We start from the raw sequence: 18,219 nt of genomic DNA, 5'->3' as shown, positions 1-18,219 counted from the left end.
GAACCGGATTGGCCGGGCCGCGTGACGGCGGCGGCGCCTGCCGGGGGCTGTAGTCCGGGCGGGGCGGGGCCCCGCCGCGCGTTCCCATGGCGACGCGTCTGCCGAGCCCGCCGCCCGCTGCGGGCCCGCTAGGGAGGAGCGCTTTCGGGGCGGGGAGCCGCCGGCGGGGCTGCGGCGATGGCTGCCGCCTGGCCCTGGCTGCTGCTCTGGCTGGGGGCGGCCGCCCTGCGCGCCCGCCCGGCCCCGCCGCGCATCCGGCTGCCGCTGCGGGGCGGCGCGGCCCTGCCGCCGGGTCCCCGGGAGCGCCGGGCGCCGGAGGAGGCCGAGCGGGGCGGCAGCTTCGTGGAGATGATCGACAACCTGCGGGGCAAGTCCGGGCAGGGCTACTACGTGGAGATGACGGTGGGCAGCCCCCCGCAGAAGGTAGGCTGCCGCCGAAGGGGACCCCCCCCCCCCCCCCCGCCCGGGGGGCGGCGGGGGGCGGCGGTGCGCGCTTGCGTGCGCCTGCTGCGGGGACGGAGGTGCCCGGAGCTGGCAGGTGGGAGAAGGAGCAGCTGGCTAGTTCGTATCCGAATATTTGCTGTTTGTATTTCAAGTATTTACTACGTCATAAGTAAGCCAACCGTAGTGGCTCAGGGTGCGTTCCCGAGGGGGCTGGCTTCCTTGGCGGCACCCGACGTGTTCCGGAGCGAGCGGTCAGAAATCCCTGGGGAGGTGCGACTGCGCGCGCGCGCCGCTCGTCGCGATCTGCCCGAGGTCCGGGGTGCCGGGCAGGACTGAGTCCTGTGCCGTTCCGGTCGCGGCCAATACATCTATCGCTTTATGGCCCCGGCACGCTTCCGTGCGTGTGACGTTCCTGTTTGGTTTAGGAGATTTTTTTTTTTTTTGTCGTCCCACGCTTTTCAGGGCGTTTAGTGTTACTCACGTGTCCAAGACGATCCTCAGGGAAAAAACCCAGCCTGTGTCTAGAGTGCCGGCAGGGAGTTCATCTTCCGCCTTGAAAACGCGAGCCCCAGCCCGTAACCCAGCGCAGCCCGGAGAGCCGAGCTCCCCGGCCTCTCGGCTGCGCTGCTGGAACCGCTCCCGCGACGCGCTGAGACCCGTGGCTGCCTGCGGGAGAGGAGGCTGGCCCCTTCGGCTGGGCGCTCCGCAGCAGCCCGCGGGCGCTGCTTGCTCGGCGCCGATGGGCTGGACCAGAGCGGCGCTGCCCTTAGCAGAACCGCCGCCGGGTCCTGAGAGGCTTCGATGGCGAAGGAGCCAGCAAACTCCACGCTGTTTGCTTTTACCTGCAGGCCCGGGAGCTGGGAGAAGAGGAAGAAGAGCAAAGCGAAGCCAGTATAGAGGAAGAGCAAAGCCAAAGAAGAAAAGCTGCTGAGAGGTATGGTACAAACAGCCAGAGCAAGAGAGGAGGTGTAGCCAGCTCTAGCTCCGGGTGGCTTTCCCGTCTTGTCTGCCCCTGCTCTGCTCTGCTCCCTGTAACCCGTGCAGGCGTCCCCGTAGAACGCCCTGAGACGCTGCCGCTTCTCGCGGGGTCTCTCCCTCTCGCTCCTCCTGCCACCTCCTCGGGACTGTCGCAGCGGATTGCAGCTTTGTTTCGGCTTCTGGCTGGGTAGGCAGCAAATCCGCCTGCCTTTCGTTTCCTCGAGACTGCCCCAGATGTGGAGCTGGCTTCTGTTTCCCTTACAGCTCTCTGGCTTTTCTCTAAGGCTCTGAAAGTCACGCTCCTGCCGGGATGCTCTGAACCTGTTAACCTTGTGTCTTGTGCCCTGCGGCGTTGAACCGTGGAAGACTTGGCCGCGGGCGGCTGCCCGACGAGAGACCTTTCTGGTTCTGAGGCAGCCCCCGTCTCGGCCGGCGCTGGTCCTGCTGGGCTGCCGGCTCTCCGCTGGGCAGAGCCTGCAGCTGAAGGCTCCCAGGGCCAGCCCGGTGCCTGTCGCTGCTGGCAGGAGGGTCCAGCTGCAGTGTGAACGGTTGTCGTCCTCTTCCTTCCACAGAGGTGGCCCAGAGCAAGTCACTGCTTGACCAGCTGTGAGCATTAAGCTATTTTACGTCCTGGTACACGGACGACTCGCTCGAGCGCGCTGGCTGTTACGCCGAGAGCAACGCTGGTTCCAGGCCCTTAGTTAGGCTGTCTGGGGAGCTCTTTTCAGCCTGTTTGTGGCCACTCGTTTAAAACAGTTGAAATGCTGTGCTGAGCCGTGAGCTCCGTGCTCCCTCGAGCCCCTCCCTCCCTCTCCGAGAGCTGCAGCGTGTGGCGTTTATAGATGAATCGTGTCAAAACTCTTAGCCTCCGCGCAGAGTTACACATCCTCTGGGGCGCCGGGAACCGAGGAGCTGTTACCCGTGCCAGGAAAACTTGTGAACAGAAGAAGCTGCAGTCCATCTTAACGACTGGCTGCACGCCCTTGGGATCTGCAGCCTTGTTCGTAGAGGAGCTGTTCGCGGGAAGGTCCCCGAAAACGTGCTCTGCCCGCAGGAGCTGTCTCCTTATCGCTTGGTACCTGCTTCCCAGCTGTGCAGCCTCTCTTTCTCTCGGCCTGTAAAGCTGGCTCGTGCTTGCTTTGTTGCCTCTCTGCTCTGTTATCCTGAGATGAAGTAGGACTGGAGGTGTAAACATGCCTGCCAATGTTCCCGTCTGTAACTCGGACAACAGCGAGAGTACTGCTCGCGGGGCTGACTTGTCTTGGGGAGATGCTCCAAGGACTCGGAAAGAGAGGGGGCTAATCCAGGGCAGGGGGTTCGGCATTCTGAGACCGACAGCCGTGAGAGCCGCGGCTGCCTGTTAGCCCGGCAGGCCTCGAGGCGGTGGGGACGGTTTGGAGCTTTGCGGTGCCTTTGGCAGCCCCGCGGTGGCCAAAGGGGTCCCGTTGGCAGGCATGGCTCGGTGCCCGTCCGCGCCGCCTGCCCGTCCCCTCTTCCCTCCGCCTCGTCTACCTGCGGCAGCCGCTAGCATCTGATCTGTGCTAATCCGGTCTTCTGTTGCCTCTTCTGCGCCGCAAAGCGCGAGGGAGCAAAGTGCTTGGGAAACGTCAGAAGAGAAGTGTTTTGCTTTAGAAAATGCCAGTCGGGAGGAGGAGGCTGTGGCCCGGGAGGCGGAGGAGGGGTCGCTGGGTAGCCCCAGCAGTCTGGAGGAGCTCGCTGCCCCACGGAAGGCGTAAGGGCTTCAGTTAAGTCCCCGGTGTTGTAAGCGTAACAGCTCTTGTCCTTTTGTTGCCCTTCGTGGTGTCTGAAGTCAGCATGCCAGGAGATGCGGTCTGGTGGGCACAGCAGAGCGCGAACGTCTCCCTCCCTGCGCAAATCGGAGCAGCTGTGTGAACGGTCTGCGCTGGGGAGCGCGCGAAGAGCGGCTCAGCCCTGGGGGCTGTGGCGCAGGACTCCGTGGTACGGAGACAGAGCGGTCTGCTCTGTGCCTGGGAAAGCCTCCTCCTTGCCAGCGTCGCCAACGAGGCTGCAAGCGTTCGTCCTCCTTTGGCAAACGCTTTCGCGCAGCCTCCTGCCTTGGCTCGCTGAGCGGTGCCGAGGTTGCGGGGGAGCAACAAAACCCCAGCACCTCACCCCGCTCTTACGGTCGCTGGGAACGTGGGTCGCTTTGAGAGACTAAGGTCAGAGCGCAGGACGGTCGAGCCCAGGTTCCCCGCAAAAGCCTGCGGCCTGTTGCTGTGCTAAACTGATGGTCTGATGGCTGGTGGGGCTTCTGCTCGTCCCTTCCCTTTGCCGACGGTGAAGCTTCTGCCGTAGGTGGCTCTGAGGTTTTGGGTTTGGAGTCGATACTGCGTGGGGGGATGTGGCTGTTCCTTTCGTGTTACTCGGTTTTCTGTCACCCTTTTGCCTAAAGGAGCTTTCTCTTTTCGGCAGGCGCCGCAAGAAGGAAATCAAACACGGGCAGTCCTTGAACCAGCCTAGTGAAGAATCCCTGGAGGGAATAGTCGAGGAGCTGGAGCTGGAGCTGGAGCGAGAGAAAATGCGTTTATTGCAAGCAAAGGAGAAAATTCGGCAATTCCGGGAGGAGATGAGGCAGCAGGAGGAGGAGGAAGCTCAGAAGCTTCATCAGCAGAAAGAAATATCCCTCAGGTACGTTCCTCTTTTACTCCACCTCCCCGCTTTCTCCTACGAGCCTTTCCTAGCTGCGCTTTCGTTGCCGGCGGCTGCAGGCTTGTGCCGGTATGGGCCACCACCCTGGCAGCGGGGCTGCTTTGCGGAGTTGTGGGCGAAGGAGGCAAGAACGAGGCTTTTGGGGAGGAGGAGCGCGGGGCTCCCTGCCCGGCACGGACAGCCCTGCGCGCGAGGGTCTGCGCACCTTGAAATGAGCAGGGGTCTGCTGTCGGCGCCGCAAATGCTCAAGGCAGATGCGTGGAGAGCACGGTCTGCCGCAGGAAAGCGCTCTCCAGCGCAGGCAAGAGAGCATCTTCCCCTGTCCTGCAAGAGGAGCTCTGATGCCATACACGTGCAGCTTTCAGAGCTCTGAGCCTGCCTCTTACGGTTAACCTGGGAAGAGCTCCCAGCTGGGCGCGTGGAGCTTTGCCGCCCGGCAGGCGTTCAAATCCTGGGTGAAATGCTGGTAACGGGACTGGCAATGGGAGCCTTAGAGGAGGTGAGGTTACCCCAGAGGAGCTGCCTGAACCTCTGGCGCGGTACGTTTTACAGAGGCGCTTCCAAACGAGACTTGAAGGAACGGGGCACGGATGCCTGCGTGAAAGCCAGCCAGTGCACGCGGGTCTCGTAGCAACGCAGGGAGCAGAACGGCACTGGGAGCCGTGTCCTCTCCCTGGGGGGATTCTTCTCTCAAGGCTTGTCTTTTATTTCAGGTGGCCTTGATACTTATGTTCTTAGCAGGCCGAGCCAGCCAGAAACAGTATCTTGGCATGAAATGTCACGGGAATGCTGACTTGGGTGCGAGGGAAGACACAGAAAGGGAAAAAGGTCTATGCGGTACTAAAGCAGTAGCAGAAAGGGTGTCTCATGGAAATAGGAAGCTTACAGATGCAGTAAAGCATCCGGGCCCCGTGGCTTTCATTTAATAGGAGCTGATTTCATTTACCTGGGAAAAAACCCCAAGTGCCACCTCTGATGATAGAGTGCATTTTAAAAGCCTGCCACGGAAGTTTGGTGCTTGGGGGCTGCGTCTCCCGTGCCAGCAGCCAGGTTCGGAAGGTGGGGAAGAGAATGAATGGTCTGGAGCCCTGGCAACGCGTCGCCTGGGCGGGCAGAGCGAGTGGGAGCAGCGGCTGATCTATAGGCCTTGGGGAGGTGGTTGGAAGACATTAAAGCCTCCTGAACCTCTTTTTTTTTTTTTTTTTTTTCTTTTTTTCTTTTTTTTTTCCCCAGCTGCTCATCTCTCAGGACTCTAAAAGAAGATTTGGCAAAGGCTTCTGAGGAGGAAGAGCTGCGTGTCAGAAAGGAAGAAACTGAGAGACTCTCAAAGCTGCGAGCCAGAATCGCCTCGGAGATGGAGGCAGAGAAGGAGAAGATAAGGTGACAAGTTTTTTGCTGCCATCCCTGGGGACCCAAACTCTGCTGGTCTGGGAGGGAAGCGCCTTGCATGCCACCGGCAGCCGCTCAAAGCGGAGGTGCTAGCCCGCCCGAGCCTCCCGTGGCCGGTCGCCTGCCTCGGCCGTGAGCGCGAGGCCCCAGCCGTGACGCTGCACGTGCCGGGGAGCCGCGTGTCGAAAGGAGGTAAAACGGAGGGACCTTATTGCCGCCTGGGAGCTGATCCAGTTTTGCTAAGTAGACGTACGGTGCAGAAGTGCCCTGAGAGAGGTGCTGCTGTAATGTTGGACCAGGCGCAGCCCTGGGGCCTGGAAATGAAAGAGGTGGCATCTGCAAGGACGGCCGCGCTCGGCAGCGTGGCTTGCCTTGAGCGGACGTCTCCGTCTAACGGCGGTTAAGGCCTGTTAAAACCGCCGGAGGAGGCAGAAAAGGCAGCCGCTGGCAAACTTCTATTTTCCTCTTTCTTTTTTTTTTCTTAGCTGACGGATATGTCTGCACCCGACTGCTTTGCTGTTTATTTCCAAGGCCTGAGCTTTGGATCCGCGCTTGTGGATCTGTGTGCTGTGGTTCCTGGTTCCTTCTGGCTTGCGTGTCCTGTCCTCTAGCTGTGTCTTCTGTCAGCTCTGGTTCCGAAACGGAGGCCGGCGGTAAAGGACCGAATCCTGACTTGCCTCTGTCTGTTCTTGTCGCAAACCCGGCAGGGCAGAGCAAGAGGTCGCGCTGCAGAAACTAAGAGAAGAGTGGGAGTCCCTGCAGGTGATGGAGAAGGAGAGCCTGGAGAAGCAGCACCAGCTCGCTTTGGAGAAAATGAAGCTGGAAATGGAGGAAGCTCGGCAGAAGGAGATGGTGGGGCTGGAACAAGAGAAGGAGCAAGTCCTGCGTGAGCTCAAGGAGAGATTAGACAGGGAAAAGAAGAAGGTGAGGTGTTTATTGCCAGCTAGGGTCAGAGCCGTGCTGTTCGTGCTGACCTGGCTGGCGTCGCGACGCTCAAGTGTTGAGGTTAAACAACGCCTGCACGCACTTTAATAACGGCTGCCTTGAAACCTAAAGGAAAGATGTTAGGCATGCTGTTAGAGGCGTGACGGAGGTGGGGAGGAGTACTCCCCCAATTTTTATTACCATGGTGATTAAATAGCACTTACTTCAATGGCCACATTGCATCTGACGAAAAGAAGGATCGCCGCGTGTCTCTGCCGAGCTAAACCGAGCCATTTTATCCGCTCGGACTACCGCTTCGGCTGCCGCTGTAGTCCTCCGGAGAGCTTGGGGGGTTCCTGCACGGAGGCGGTCTGTAGTCCGTCCAGCCCAGCGCGGCTGAGATCTGCGGAGGAGGGAGGGAGAAGCACCCTCCCGCTCGGGAGGGAAAGCTCAGCGAGAGTGAAGGCACCTCGTGTACAGTCCGGCCTGAAAGGGGGTTACCGTGCGCTTTTTTGATGCTGACGGAGAGGTGCTAATTGCAAATGCGTCTTGCGCAGCACGTCCCCACAAATAGAGGTTTTCCAGCAGCCTGTCTTGCTCCTGTTCCCGTAGGCAGCAGAAGAGCTGGAGAAACAGTTTGCAGCTGAACTCCAGCAGGTGAAATCCGCAGCAGAAGAGAAGCATCGTAAGGTAAAACGTGGTGTCCTCAGAAAGTAAACTGGTTGTTTTGCTCCCCCACGCTGCCATCAAAGGTGGCCAGGGAGGGCGTCGTTAAATTTTTCCCGCTTCCTAAATGCGGGCCTGGTCTGGCTCAGCATTTGGACGTGCTCCAAGTCGGGGGCGGTGAGGCTGCACGCGCTGGTCCTTGCCGCGGTGCTTGCTCTCTGTAGGAGGGCCCTAAATGGATCTTGTCAGAAGGGTGACAAGTCTCCGTGGGCGGCTTTCATGGCAGGTCATTTCCAGCCTGCGAACCCAGATAGCAGAGGCACAGAGGAGCAAGGAGGCTCGGCTGCGTGACGACTTGCAGCGAGCGGAGCAGAAAGTGCAGCAAAAAGCCTTTCGAGTAACCGAATACGAACGCGAGGCGAGTACTCATCTCGGATTGTTGAGGGTTCTTCACCCTCTCTCCTTGGGCGCGTGGTGAGGCCCGAGGGGCCGCGTCCCCTGCCCAGGGGTGACCGGCGCCTTCGGGGAAAGGACGCCCCTGCAGCATCTCGCCTCGCCAGGGCGCTGGCTTTGCGCTGCCCCGGCCACAGCCTGATGCCCCTCGCAAGGTGCTCGGAGCCTCGGTCCCTCTGCTCGTGCGAGAGGCTGATCGCTGGGGGGCCACCGGAGCGCAGCGCCGCAGGTCGGGGAAATATCTGTCCGTGTTACCCCCGCAGCTCGGCGAGCTTATGAGAGAGAAACGCCGGCAAGTGGAAGACGAGCACGAGAGGAAAATGGAGAGGATGAGAGAGGAGCACCAGGAGGTCCTAGCACGGATTCAGGACCAGTACGAGGAGGAGGTACTGCGGGGGAGAGCAGCGAGTTGCTCAGTTGGGCTGCGCCTGGGCTGGCACTGCTGCTTGCCAGGCCCGCCTGTCTCGGCCGCTCCTAGAGCTGGAAGTCTCCTTTCTTCTAGCAGAACTGTTGCCATAACGTAAAATGAATTTAGGCTGGGGTTGTAAGGATCAGCTGTCCAAATAGTCTCTGGGCAGGCCCCTTCCACGTGCCTTTGTGGACTTTGGTACAAGCGAAGCTCGTTCACGTTTTTGCAGGTGCCTGTTCTGGAAAGCCTTCTGCCTCCCGTTTTTGACTATACAGTCGGCAGCGCGTGACAAAACCTTAGTTTCATGGGTGGCTCCTTCTTTCTTGAGCCGCTCCCTTGACAGCGTTGTCCCTGTAAGCAAGCGGTGTTAATTTGCTGACTGGCGTTTGCTCGGGAGCTGCTGTGGGACGGGCTGGCTTTCCAGAGGGCGCGCGTCCCGTGGGTTCCCGTGGCCTTGCTGGAGAACCTCTGCTTCACTCAGACGCTTTCCTTCTTTGGGTTTTGCGACAAACAGGAGCGGAAGCAAAAGGCAGAGCTGTTCGAAGGCCTGCGAAGTAAGAAGGCGCGCCTCCAGCAGCTCCACGCGGCGGAGGTGAAGGCTCTGCAGGCGGAGCTGGACGAGCGGCTGGCTGCGCTGCAGCACAGGCACGGGGAGAAGGTGAGGAGAACCCTTTGCCTTAGGTTGCTGTGACTTGGCTGCCTGGGGACGGCCTGGGCGTGGTGACACCTCCGTGTGCGTGCCAGCCCAGGGCGACGCAAGCGGCGCGTCACACCTCCCCAGTTTTCCTTGCTCCTCCTGGTGGCAGAGCTCTGCCCGGCGAGTGAGGAACTCGTGCCGTTCTCTCTTTGACTCGGCATCTCCCTGCAGGAAAGAGAACTCCAGGATTCGGAAATGGAGCTTGAAATGCGCATGAGGGACGTCGAAGCCAGATCAGCGCAGCTCCTCAGCCAGGTGAGTCAGCCCTGGTGGGCTCGCGGAGGTCTCCTAGCCCGTGCTGCTCCTCTGGCTGCTCCCTCGGGGGGGGACTTTCGGAAGCGCTCAGCCAGGGCTTGTGCTGCCATCCAAGCTACAGGTGAAGCTTCCATCACGAGGCGGAGCAGGGCTAAGCGGTCCTCGTGACTGATGTTTGCAGCGACAGCCAGCGCTCTGGCTTTGTCGGGGCTTTGGGAGGCAGTAAGTGGCAGAGGGACCATAAAAGCCTTTCGAGGCAGCGCGTCCTGCTCAGCGTAACTTTGGATTTTAGTCAGTCCCTTCCCGATCTACCTCCTCTTCTCCCTGCTGCCGTGAAAAGGCAATGAGCGTTGCTGGATCTTGGGCAGCAGGGTGGGAGAGGGAAGCACCCCAAATGCTCCTGTGGAGCTGGCAAAGATCACCGGCTGATGCTCTCGCCTGCCAGGTCTCTAAGTGCTGGCCTGTGCCCAGGGCTGTAGGTAGCCTTGCTTCGGTCAGCCCTTCCTTTCCAAGCGGCGCTGGAGTGAGAAGTAAAAGGCGGAGAAATGCCGGAGGCAAGCAGAGGTTTCAGAAAAGCAAGATCCCGCAGAAGCGGCTGCGTGCCTTGAGTGCCCTCGCAGCTGAGCAGGAAGGGCCGTTCTTCCCACGGGAACGCAAACGTTCCCAGCTTGAAGTCAAAGAGAGGCAGGGGATCTTGAGCGCAGGAGGGGGAATAAAGCAGCACTGACAAGAGTCCTCGGGTGTCTTGAAATGGTCTTGAGACTCAGGCCTGACCCCGGTACTTCAAGTGCTGCTCGGCGTCGGCCGTCTCCTCGCTCTGACACTCGCCTACTTTCTCATCTGGACCTAGGAGGAGTCTCTGAGAAAGAAAAGGCAGCAGCTGCTGGATGAAGACAGACGGACTGAGCTAGAAAGAGATGTATGTATGTCTTAGCTCCGGAGAGGTGCCGTGCTGCCCTCCTTTTGGGGCTGAGGGGAGCACGTTGGAACTACGGCTTTAAAAAAGCAAACTGTTGCTTCTGAATTGTGAGTATGAAAATCCCTCCCTGCCTCAGCCGGGAGCGCCATCTTGCCGGGAGGTTGATTAGCTCTGAGCTGCTTCCCAAAAGAAGAGACAGCCCTCTTCTTCCAGGACTGGCACGTGCATTCGTAGCTCCGGGACCTCCTGCGAACTGCGCGAGTGGCGAGCCACTGAGCGCCTTTCCTTTTGGTTTTGGGGAAAGGACTGTGAGGGATTGTTTTGGTTTTCTTCTAGGAAGCTGCTTTAGCTTCTCAGCTCCGCCTGGAGGAGAACAGGAAGGAGCACGCCAGCCTCCTTGAGTCCCTCCGGCAGCTGCGTAGGTCCCTTGAGGAGCTCCGGGACCAGAAAGCTGAGCTGGAGGCCCAGGTGGACTTGTTGCAGACCCGCAGCCAGAGGCTGCAGAAACGCATCAGGTGCGTGGAGGAGAAATTTGATCTCGTGCAAAAAATGTCCCCTGTGCTCCTAACGGAAACCTCTCTGACCTCGCCTGGGTCTCTCCCTCACCTCTGAGCCTCTTGCGTGTTGGGCCGTGCTCCTTCAGAACCCTGACGGTGGTTTTACTGCGTGTCGAGGGCGTGGAGGTCCCGGGGGCTGTTTCCACATCTATTAGTAACTCGCTGTGTAACTTTGCCCCTGCTTGCCAGGTTAATTGGTCTGTCTTCTCCCCGTCTGTCTTGTGAGCTTAATAAGATGCTCGGAGAGGGGCACTGAAATGCGGAGAAAAGATTCTCCTGAGGGTAGCTGAGGCTCTGGGTGAGGGCGCGAAGCGACGTTTCCCTGCCCAGCCGGGGGCTACGTCCGACGTCGCCCCGCAGAGCCGATACTGGTGGCGTCTTGCACGTCTGCGGCCCTTTCCCTCCTGGAAACTGGAGGTCGCTTTGGACGCGGCTGCAGATGGATTACCGGTCTAATCAAGCGCTGCCGCTGTTGCCTTTTCTCGGGGCAGTGAGCTGGAGGCAGCTGTCAGGAGCAAACAGGAGACTTTGAAAGAGCTGGAGGCAGAAGGAAGCGTGGAATCTCCGAGAAGGAAAGCCGAGCTCCACGTTGAAGACCTGAGAGAAAGTCTTCAAGCTGTGAGTAACGCGGACCGTAAAGGTGCTTCCCTGTGGGATCGGAGGCCGTAACTGCCTTGAAAAGCCCAGCTTTTGTTCCTTCTGCGTGAAGCCGGTTGAGATGCAGCGACGCGTTTTCTTTGCCAGGGGACGTCGACGCGTTTAGCAGTAATTGTTGAGTCCTGTCTGTTGGGGGGGGAGGGGAAGGAGTTGTCGGATCCTTGAGCGCCCTTGGAGTCCAAGGCAGGACTTGAGTCAGGGATGGAAATGCCTGTGTTCCTTTTCACGAGTCAGATAAAGAACACCCCCGGCACTGGTCTGGGATCTGGGCGATGCCACGATGATGTCATTCCAAATTTTTGCTCCTAATGGGATCCTGGGGTTCCGTCTCCCATACGTATTCCTTAGTTTTTGAAATGCTTCAACTCCTCAGCGCTCGCCCAGAGAGCCTGCTTCCCCGCCCTCGCAAAGCCATGAGAACAGCGCCTTCCAGTTTGATCAGTGAGTATCTGCATGGCAGCCGCTTCTGGAAAACGTTGTCGCTTTGGTTTTGCAAGCAAATGTTTTTGCTGGGGTTTACGCGCGTTGAGCTGGCCCTCCGGTTTTGGGGAGGGGGCTGCGTGAGGCTTGCAGGACGGCACAGCCAGCGCAAAGCCAGGGGCATGCCCGTCTCTCTCTCGCCTAGCGTCAGGAGCTACATCTCTGCGGAAGGGATCTTCATCAGGAACGCCAAGGAGTTCCTGGTGCGCCACACCCTCTCCATGAGGAAGAGGCACGCGGCGCTGAAAGCTGCAAAGCAGCAGTGGCGCCAAGATATGCAGGAAGCGCGGGAGGCGGTGCGGGATCTAGACAGCTCCCAGCTCCTGGAGGGCGTGCGCCGGAACCTGGAGGAGGTGAGCTGAGCGCCGCCCGTGTCCGGGTGTCGGCATCGTGGCTGCGCGAACGAACCCGCAGCCCGGGGCTCGGTTCCTGGCTCTGCAGGTGCGGTGACGGGCAGCTGAGGGGGCCGAGTCCTCCTGGAAATCGGATCTCGCGTGTTTTTTGGGTTAGATACGCGGCGTTCGTCCCTCCTCGCGTCTTCCTCATCATAACACGAGGGTTAGAGGCTGCGGATCGCAGTGACGTTACCGTGCGTCAGACGAGCGGCCCAGAGCGCCTGCGTGGGCACGCGTGGCCCGCAGCTAACGGAGCGTTGCGCGGTAGAAGAGTTTCGGTTCTGTTTCGCTGTGTGCGCTGCGGACTAGGAAGGCTCTACGAAGCAGTGGCTGCAGTGCGGCCCGTGCTCAGTAGCTTGCTAGCTTCCAGGAGCTCTGGGCGCCTTGAAAACGGAGAAGGCATTTGGTGGGGAAAGAGGGATTCCCGTGCCCCGCAGGTCCCATAACGCGCTTTTTCCTCCTAGCAAAGGAAGCGACAGGTATCCGTCCCATCAGCGGGTACAAATTTAGGGTCGTAGCTCTACAGTGATTTCACCCTTGCTTGGCAGAGGGTTCTTGAGCACTTGCCAGCTCTGCCGGTACGCCAGGCAAAGACAGGGAAGATCGTAGTTTCCCTCGCTCGCGATAAGCGCTCTGCTTACGTCTGCAGAACCAAAGCTGTTGACCCTGTTGGCTGCCGGGTGTGGAAGTGAAACCTCCTTTTCCCTGGGGTGAACGTGCTTTGAGGCCTGGGCTCTGCCCTCTGCACGCTCCGCTTCCCATGCTCTCGAAGGCCTGGGAGCAGTTGTACTCCAGCAGCACGATTCCCCGTGCTGAGCAGAAGCGAGATAACGAAAGTCACCACGACCACGAACGCAGGTTATTTCCTGTCATCCTTGTTTAATTTTCCTCCTTGGCTTGGCTGTTGGTCCACTGCAGGAAGCAAAGCGGTTGGAGAAGATGAAGTCGGCTATGCGGAAAGGGCAGGTGCTGCTGAAGAAGGAAGAGGAGAAGCTAAGCCAGCTGGAGTCCTCGCTGCTGGAGGAGGTAAGCACAGCAGCACTCCTGCTTGGGCCTGCCCAGCCGCGCTCCCAGCCCGCCCAGAGCTCCTGGCCCTAGGCTGGAGTCTCTCTGCGGGGCTTTTGGTCCCTCTGCGGGCTGCTTAGCTGGCGGCCAGAGGCTGGTGTTTGCCAGCGGAGCCGGACTTTAGAAACACGTTCTCCGGGAGCAGAACGGTGCGCCTGTCTGAGAACGGCGGGAGAGAGGCGGCCAGTCGCAAGGTCGGGGAGCACGGCAAGCCCAATTGAGCCGTGGCCCCCGTGATTCGCTAGCTCTGCAGCCAGCAGGGCAGATGCGGGCTGGGGTTTGGGACGGAGACTTTCTTCCACGGCGGCAGCTTGCCAGGCAGGGCTGCTGGCGGCCGGGATGGACCTGGGGGAGCAAACCTGCCGAGTGCGCTGGCTTGCGAGAAGCGTGCTCGTTAGGTCAGAAACGAATCACAGTTAACACCAGCGTGCTGAAGCATCCTACGATATAAACTCAAACCTCACATCAGGATGCTTGGATGTCTTATTAACTGCCTGTATCTTGGCCGAGACGGCAAACGCTGAGCCTTCCCTCTGCTGCTGACACCTGGACTCGCCGTTAAGCGTGGGGCTGCAGAGCGGATGCAGAAGGCAGCCTGAAAAAGCTGCGTGACTCGAGGCTCGAGAAAGCAAGGGCAGGTCACCTTGCGCGAGCTAGGCTCGGGTCTGCTTTCCCGACCGAGGCAAGCCCTGGGATCCGCTCGGCTCTGCCTGGGACCGCGGGGCCTTAGGTGCAGGGCGGCAGCAGATGCGAGAGCACGAGACCTTTGAGGGTCGAGCGCTTGTCCTTGGTGCAGAGAGAGAACCCAGCCCACGCGGGAGTTTTGAGGCTTATTTAAACCAAAGCACTTGGCCTCCTGCCTAGAAGGGCCCGTTCACGTGGCCGTTGGCTTTGGCCTCCAGTGCGCGCACGTGCTTCTTCCAGAGACCGAGCGGTCTCTTGACTTTCAGATTTTGCTGTCGGGGGCCGAAGACGAGTCTGCTGTCGCCTGGCCTATGCCCGTCTCCGCAGTCCAGCCTGCGGAGACTGGCTGTAGGCGGTATTCCAGCGGCTTTGATGTTTCGGGGACAGAACGGGAGGATTTATTTGCGTTGTTTCCCTTCTTTTGACCAGCCGTCGGACGAAGATACGCTGAAGAGTGCCGCGTGCAAGAAGACGGTGACTTTTGATCTCGGCAGCTCTGAGGACACAGACAGCACATCCAGTGTGAATCTGCATCAGCCTAAACGTAAGCGCCTGACGGGCTTGATGTGCTGTGCCCAGCGCCTAATGCTTTAGACCTGGCTCTGGCTTTCCCTCTCGCCTCTCGGAGGTACCTTCTGCTCTTCTGACTCGTGCTCGCTAGCGCCCAAGGCAGGTCTGCCCTCCGTGACGGGGGCAGGTCCGTCCTCCGTGACGGGGACTGCTCTGCGTACAACGTTTTACGTGAGAAACTCCTTTCCCGCCTGTAGCGGCAGGTGAGAGGGATGGGACCTGCGTGAGAACTTGCCCTTTAAATCTCTACCGTTCTTTTTCGAGCGGATTATAAAATCCGGCTTCAGCTCTTCCCGCTGCTGTTGCAGAGCTGTCTTCCTCTTCTGCGGGTGTCCGGCCTTCCTCTTCCTCACGTCTCTGGCAGGAGAGGCTGCTGCAGTTCCCTCTGCCTGCTGCCTGTGCTTTTTTCTTTGCCTCCAGTTGCCTGTAACTGGAGTTGCGCGGGTGCGGAGGAGGGCTCCCCGTAAACAGCCGGGAAGGCAGGCGGGCTGTGTTGCTCGCAGAAGGGCTGGCAAGGCTGAAGCTTAAGGAAAAGTTGGAAAGCTTCCCTGTGGGAACAGACTGACAATCTGTCCGGTCTGGGATCATCTCTCTGGCCCTGGTCAGTAAAATACCCGCAGGCACGCGTGAAACTTAAGGGTCTTCTCTCGCCCTAAGACGAGAGCCCTTCCGTCAGGATGGTCCCATCGGTCCCACCTCCAGCCTGGCTGGTGGCCTCGACACCTTTGCTTTTTACGAGCGTGTGAAGTGTGACCAAGCCATTCTGCCTCCTGCTCAGCTGGCGCGCGGTGGGAGCGCTGAAGTACAGCGTGTCGGCCCGCGCCGGGGTCTCGCCGGAGGGGCAGGGTGCCGTACTGGGGGTTTCGGCCCTTGAGAGGGCTCGCCGCTTGCAAGGGAACCGCCGTTCACGGCTGCGTGCTGCAGGGTACAGTAGAACTCGGAGGGACGGAGCAGGGGGGTGAAGCGCACGCACCGGTGCCTATCCCGCTTGTCCTGCGGGCCCTGTTCTTGCAGCTTTGGAGGGTCTTGTCCCCGCTCTCTGGTTTCTCCTCCGCTTTGTGCCCAAGCAGCCTCCAAGGCACAAATCCTCGTTGTCAGCCCGTATCTGCTCTGTTGGCTGCAAAGCCAGGTTTCTGCCTCTCTATCCCGCTTAGCAGACGCTGATCAGGCTCGGCTCGGGGCGCGACGCGCAGTGGGGAGCGAGCCTCCTGCCGGGGAGGCGGCGTCTCCCTTGCCTTCCCAGTCACCCCTTTTTTCCCCCTCTCTTCTGCCAGTTGATTTGAGAACGGATTTGCGGCCTGCCCCCCAGCTGGACAAGATCAAGTACTTGACAGACTCCCTGCAGCGTATCAGCAGTGAACTGAGGGGGGTCCTGGGCGTCTTGGGCGCTCCGAACGATCGCCAGTCTCCGCTCTTCACCTTGACACCCTGCGACGGCGTCCCTCCTTCTACCTATGCCTCCTTGGCAGGAGTCCAGGCAGGGAGCTCCCCGGTGCCCTCCACCGCGGCATCCCTGGTGGACCGGTGGGCCTGGAGCACTGGGCTGAGCTCCAGCCGCTCCTTCGCAGCCGAACAATCAGTGGACAGCTTCCTAGCAGAGAAATGGCACAAGTATTTCCCAGGTCAGTCTCCTGTCAATCCATCTGCTTGCTTGCCTGCGACTTTTGATTTACAGCCCTGCAGGTTCTAACGGGCTCACCCGTCCGATGCTGGTGCTGCCGATGGGAAGGGTGCTAATGAGATAAGGAACGAGAGCCTCGTTCCGGGAACTGCAGCATATGGCTGATCTCGTCGTCCTGCTTCTGGGGCAGTTCAGCCTTTCAGAGGCACCCAAGAAAGCCGTCGTTGCTGGCGAAGGGAGCAGAAGGAGATGGCCCTGCTTCACTGGAAGCCTCCTGTGAATTGCAGACAGGGTTCACCATCTCGGCTTCCTTAACGCCACCGTGTCCTCGGCCGGTGGCTCAGCTTGTAAGGACGGTCTGTCCATAGCACAGGAAAGCAAACGCGCCCAGATGTAAAGACTGGCGATTTCTCTGGGGGCCTGTACTTAATGTCTGTTTTCCAGGTGGGTTCCCGGTGCTCGGTGGCAGTTCCAAGCCTCTGGACAACAAGCTGGGATACGTACCTGCAGAGTAAGGGTCCTTTTCCTTCCGTTGTCGTTTCGTTGTCCTGCTTTTATTTCCCTGGAATGATTTGCGGGTCGCATTTCATAGAACGAGTAGATAGCAAAATCAAAAGCTACGTATTAAGCAGACAAGTCAGAAGCTAGTAGTTATTACTGCCACGCGCTTGGCGGCGTGGCTGTGCTGACAGCCCTCGTTCCAGGACCAGGGTCCGAGGGTGTCGGCGCTGGGCCTCGCCGGCTCCGCCGGGCGGGCGGGTGGAGCGGAGGCTGCCGCCCCAGCCTTTCCAGTGCTGCACGGACTAAAAGGAGGACGGCAGCCTGATAGCGGGGGCTGCTGCAGTGTTTCTCTACGATGGGGTTGGGCAGAGGACTTTGAGCCAAGAGGAGGTTGCTCTTTGTTCACCGTGGCTCTTTCTGTAGCAGCCCCTCATTTTCTTTGCCATTTCGGGGCTAGTTTCTGCCTAGACCTCTCTTTCCCACTTGCGCCGTCTCTCTCGTGCAACAGGGAGCAATTACGGCTGTTCCAGCAGTCCCAGAGCCGTGAGTCGGACAAGATGAGTATTGAAGGAAGGATTGAGGCCATCAAGAAATGGCTAGAAGACTTCAAGAGGGATTCCAAAGTGTATCCTTTGCCTGCGTCTGGTCTTCTGTTGCACTCCACCTTCCTGCAGCGAGTAGGAGACGGCGGCAGGAGGTGAGGGAATCGGGCCCCAAAGCATCGAACAGCAATTTCGAAGCCTTAGCCTCTATTTTGGCGCCCGGTTCTGCAGAGGAATACGATGTTTAGCAGTTAGAGCGTGAGTGACCTGTTGGCTGTTCTTTGCCCTGGGCTTGACAGAGAAAGTCTCTTCCCTTTCCCCAGCCGGGCTGCGCCGCTCTGCGGTGCCACGGCTCTGCTGTGGTACGCAGCAGTTGGAGCTGGTGATGTGAGGATTAAAACCAAATGAACCAGAGGGTGCAGAACGGAGGAGGCAGCAGGGCCCTAGTCTCGGAGGCCTGCCTTTGGTGCCATCGCTCCAGCCCCAGCCCCGCGGGCGACTCCGCTAGGGGCAGTCCCCGCTGAGCAGCCCGGGACGAGGCGAGGGGGCCGGAGCCGCGCGGGCCTGGCGCGTGGGGTGGCCGCGTGGCCGGGCGGGGAGGGCTGGGGCTCCCCGGCGGAGCGTGCTCTCCAGCTCGGTTGGAGGCATGGCCTTGCATCGAATGAGGGAGGCCTCGGCGCTATTAGCGGGGCCGTTCCCAGGTTTGCGGGGTAACAGCATTATGCTGGGGCTGTCAGCATCTCCTCCGTGGCGTACGCTGAAATTAGCAGCAAACCCCTCAGGCCTCCGACAGCGCACGCTGTCCTGAGCACGGCGCTCCTTCGAATGCCCTAATCCCCCTTTAATTCCCTTTGGCTCGGATGCAGCGGGCTAAACGCAGCACGTGTGCGCGAGGCTGGCTCCCGCCCCTCGATACCTGTCCTGTCTGCTGGCTGTGCTCGTGCCTGCTAATCCCTCCCGTAAGCCGGGCTTTTCCTTCACCCAGCTGCCAGACCTCTCTTCCCAGGTGCACAGAAGCCCCCGGCCGGCAGCTCCAGCCTGCTTCAGCTCAGACTGGATGAAAACAGCAACATTAAAGTGTACCGCTACTAAAAGGGGGGCTTGGCGCCGGAGAGGCAGTGGCTGGGGCCCCTGCGGGCCCCCTCACGAGATGCTGGGTTTCGGTGATGCCCAGCCGCCTCCGCGCTGTCTTTGGGCCGTGCCCTTGAAATATAGGCTCTGCGCAAGAGAGCGGAGGAAGGAGGAAGCGAACTTCCCAGCTGGATTCTTCCAATCCTGTATTGTGTCCAAATATACTTTATAGACTGTTTAATCCAGTTCTCTCATTAGCATTCTAGCAGTCG

General features: G+C 59.7%; 1 protein-coding gene across 2 annotated transcripts; it reads left to right on the top strand.

Moving 5' to 3' along the window:
* The first annotated feature begins 28 nt into the window (after positions 1 to 28).
* Positions 29 to 18,008, top strand: LOC148052827 (centrosomal protein of 164 kDa-like). 2 transcript variants are annotated; one of them, XM_087778247.1, is made up of 21 exons: positions 29 to 423; positions 1,293 to 1,378; positions 3,856 to 4,071; positions 5,326 to 5,472; positions 6,189 to 6,405; positions 7,018 to 7,095; positions 7,358 to 7,489; positions 7,788 to 7,910; positions 8,448 to 8,591; positions 8,802 to 8,885; positions 9,736 to 9,804; positions 10,141 to 10,319; positions 10,853 to 10,979; positions 11,392 to 11,459; positions 11,644 to 11,851; positions 12,812 to 12,919; positions 14,072 to 14,186; positions 15,487 to 15,834; positions 16,278 to 16,344; positions 16,843 to 16,959; positions 17,869 to 18,008. In XM_087778247.1, exons 1-21 carry the CDS (start codon positions 178 to 180, stop codon positions 17,966 to 17,968), a joined length of 2,979 nt encoding a protein of 992 aa, XP_087634373.1. In that variant the 5' UTR covers positions 29 to 177; the 3' UTR covers positions 17,969 to 18,008. The 2 variants fall into 2 exon arrangements, with proteins under 2 accessions (XP_087634373.1, XP_087634374.1); XM_087778248.1 differs by lacking the exon at positions 9,736 to 9,804.
* The last annotated feature ends 211 nt before the right edge of the window (positions 18,009 to 18,219 follow it).

This window comes from Nipponia nippon, unplaced genomic scaffold, assembly GCF_047370975.1.
Source record: "Nipponia nippon isolate SJK-2023a ecotype South Korea unplaced genomic scaffold, ASM4737097v1 scaffold_43, whole genome shotgun sequence".
NCBI classification, from domain to species: Eukaryota; Metazoa; Chordata; class Aves; order Pelecaniformes; family Threskiornithidae; genus Nipponia; species Nipponia nippon.
The sequence above is the reverse complement of the archived record's forward strand: the minus strand, read 5'-3'. Positions and strand labels throughout refer to the sequence as shown.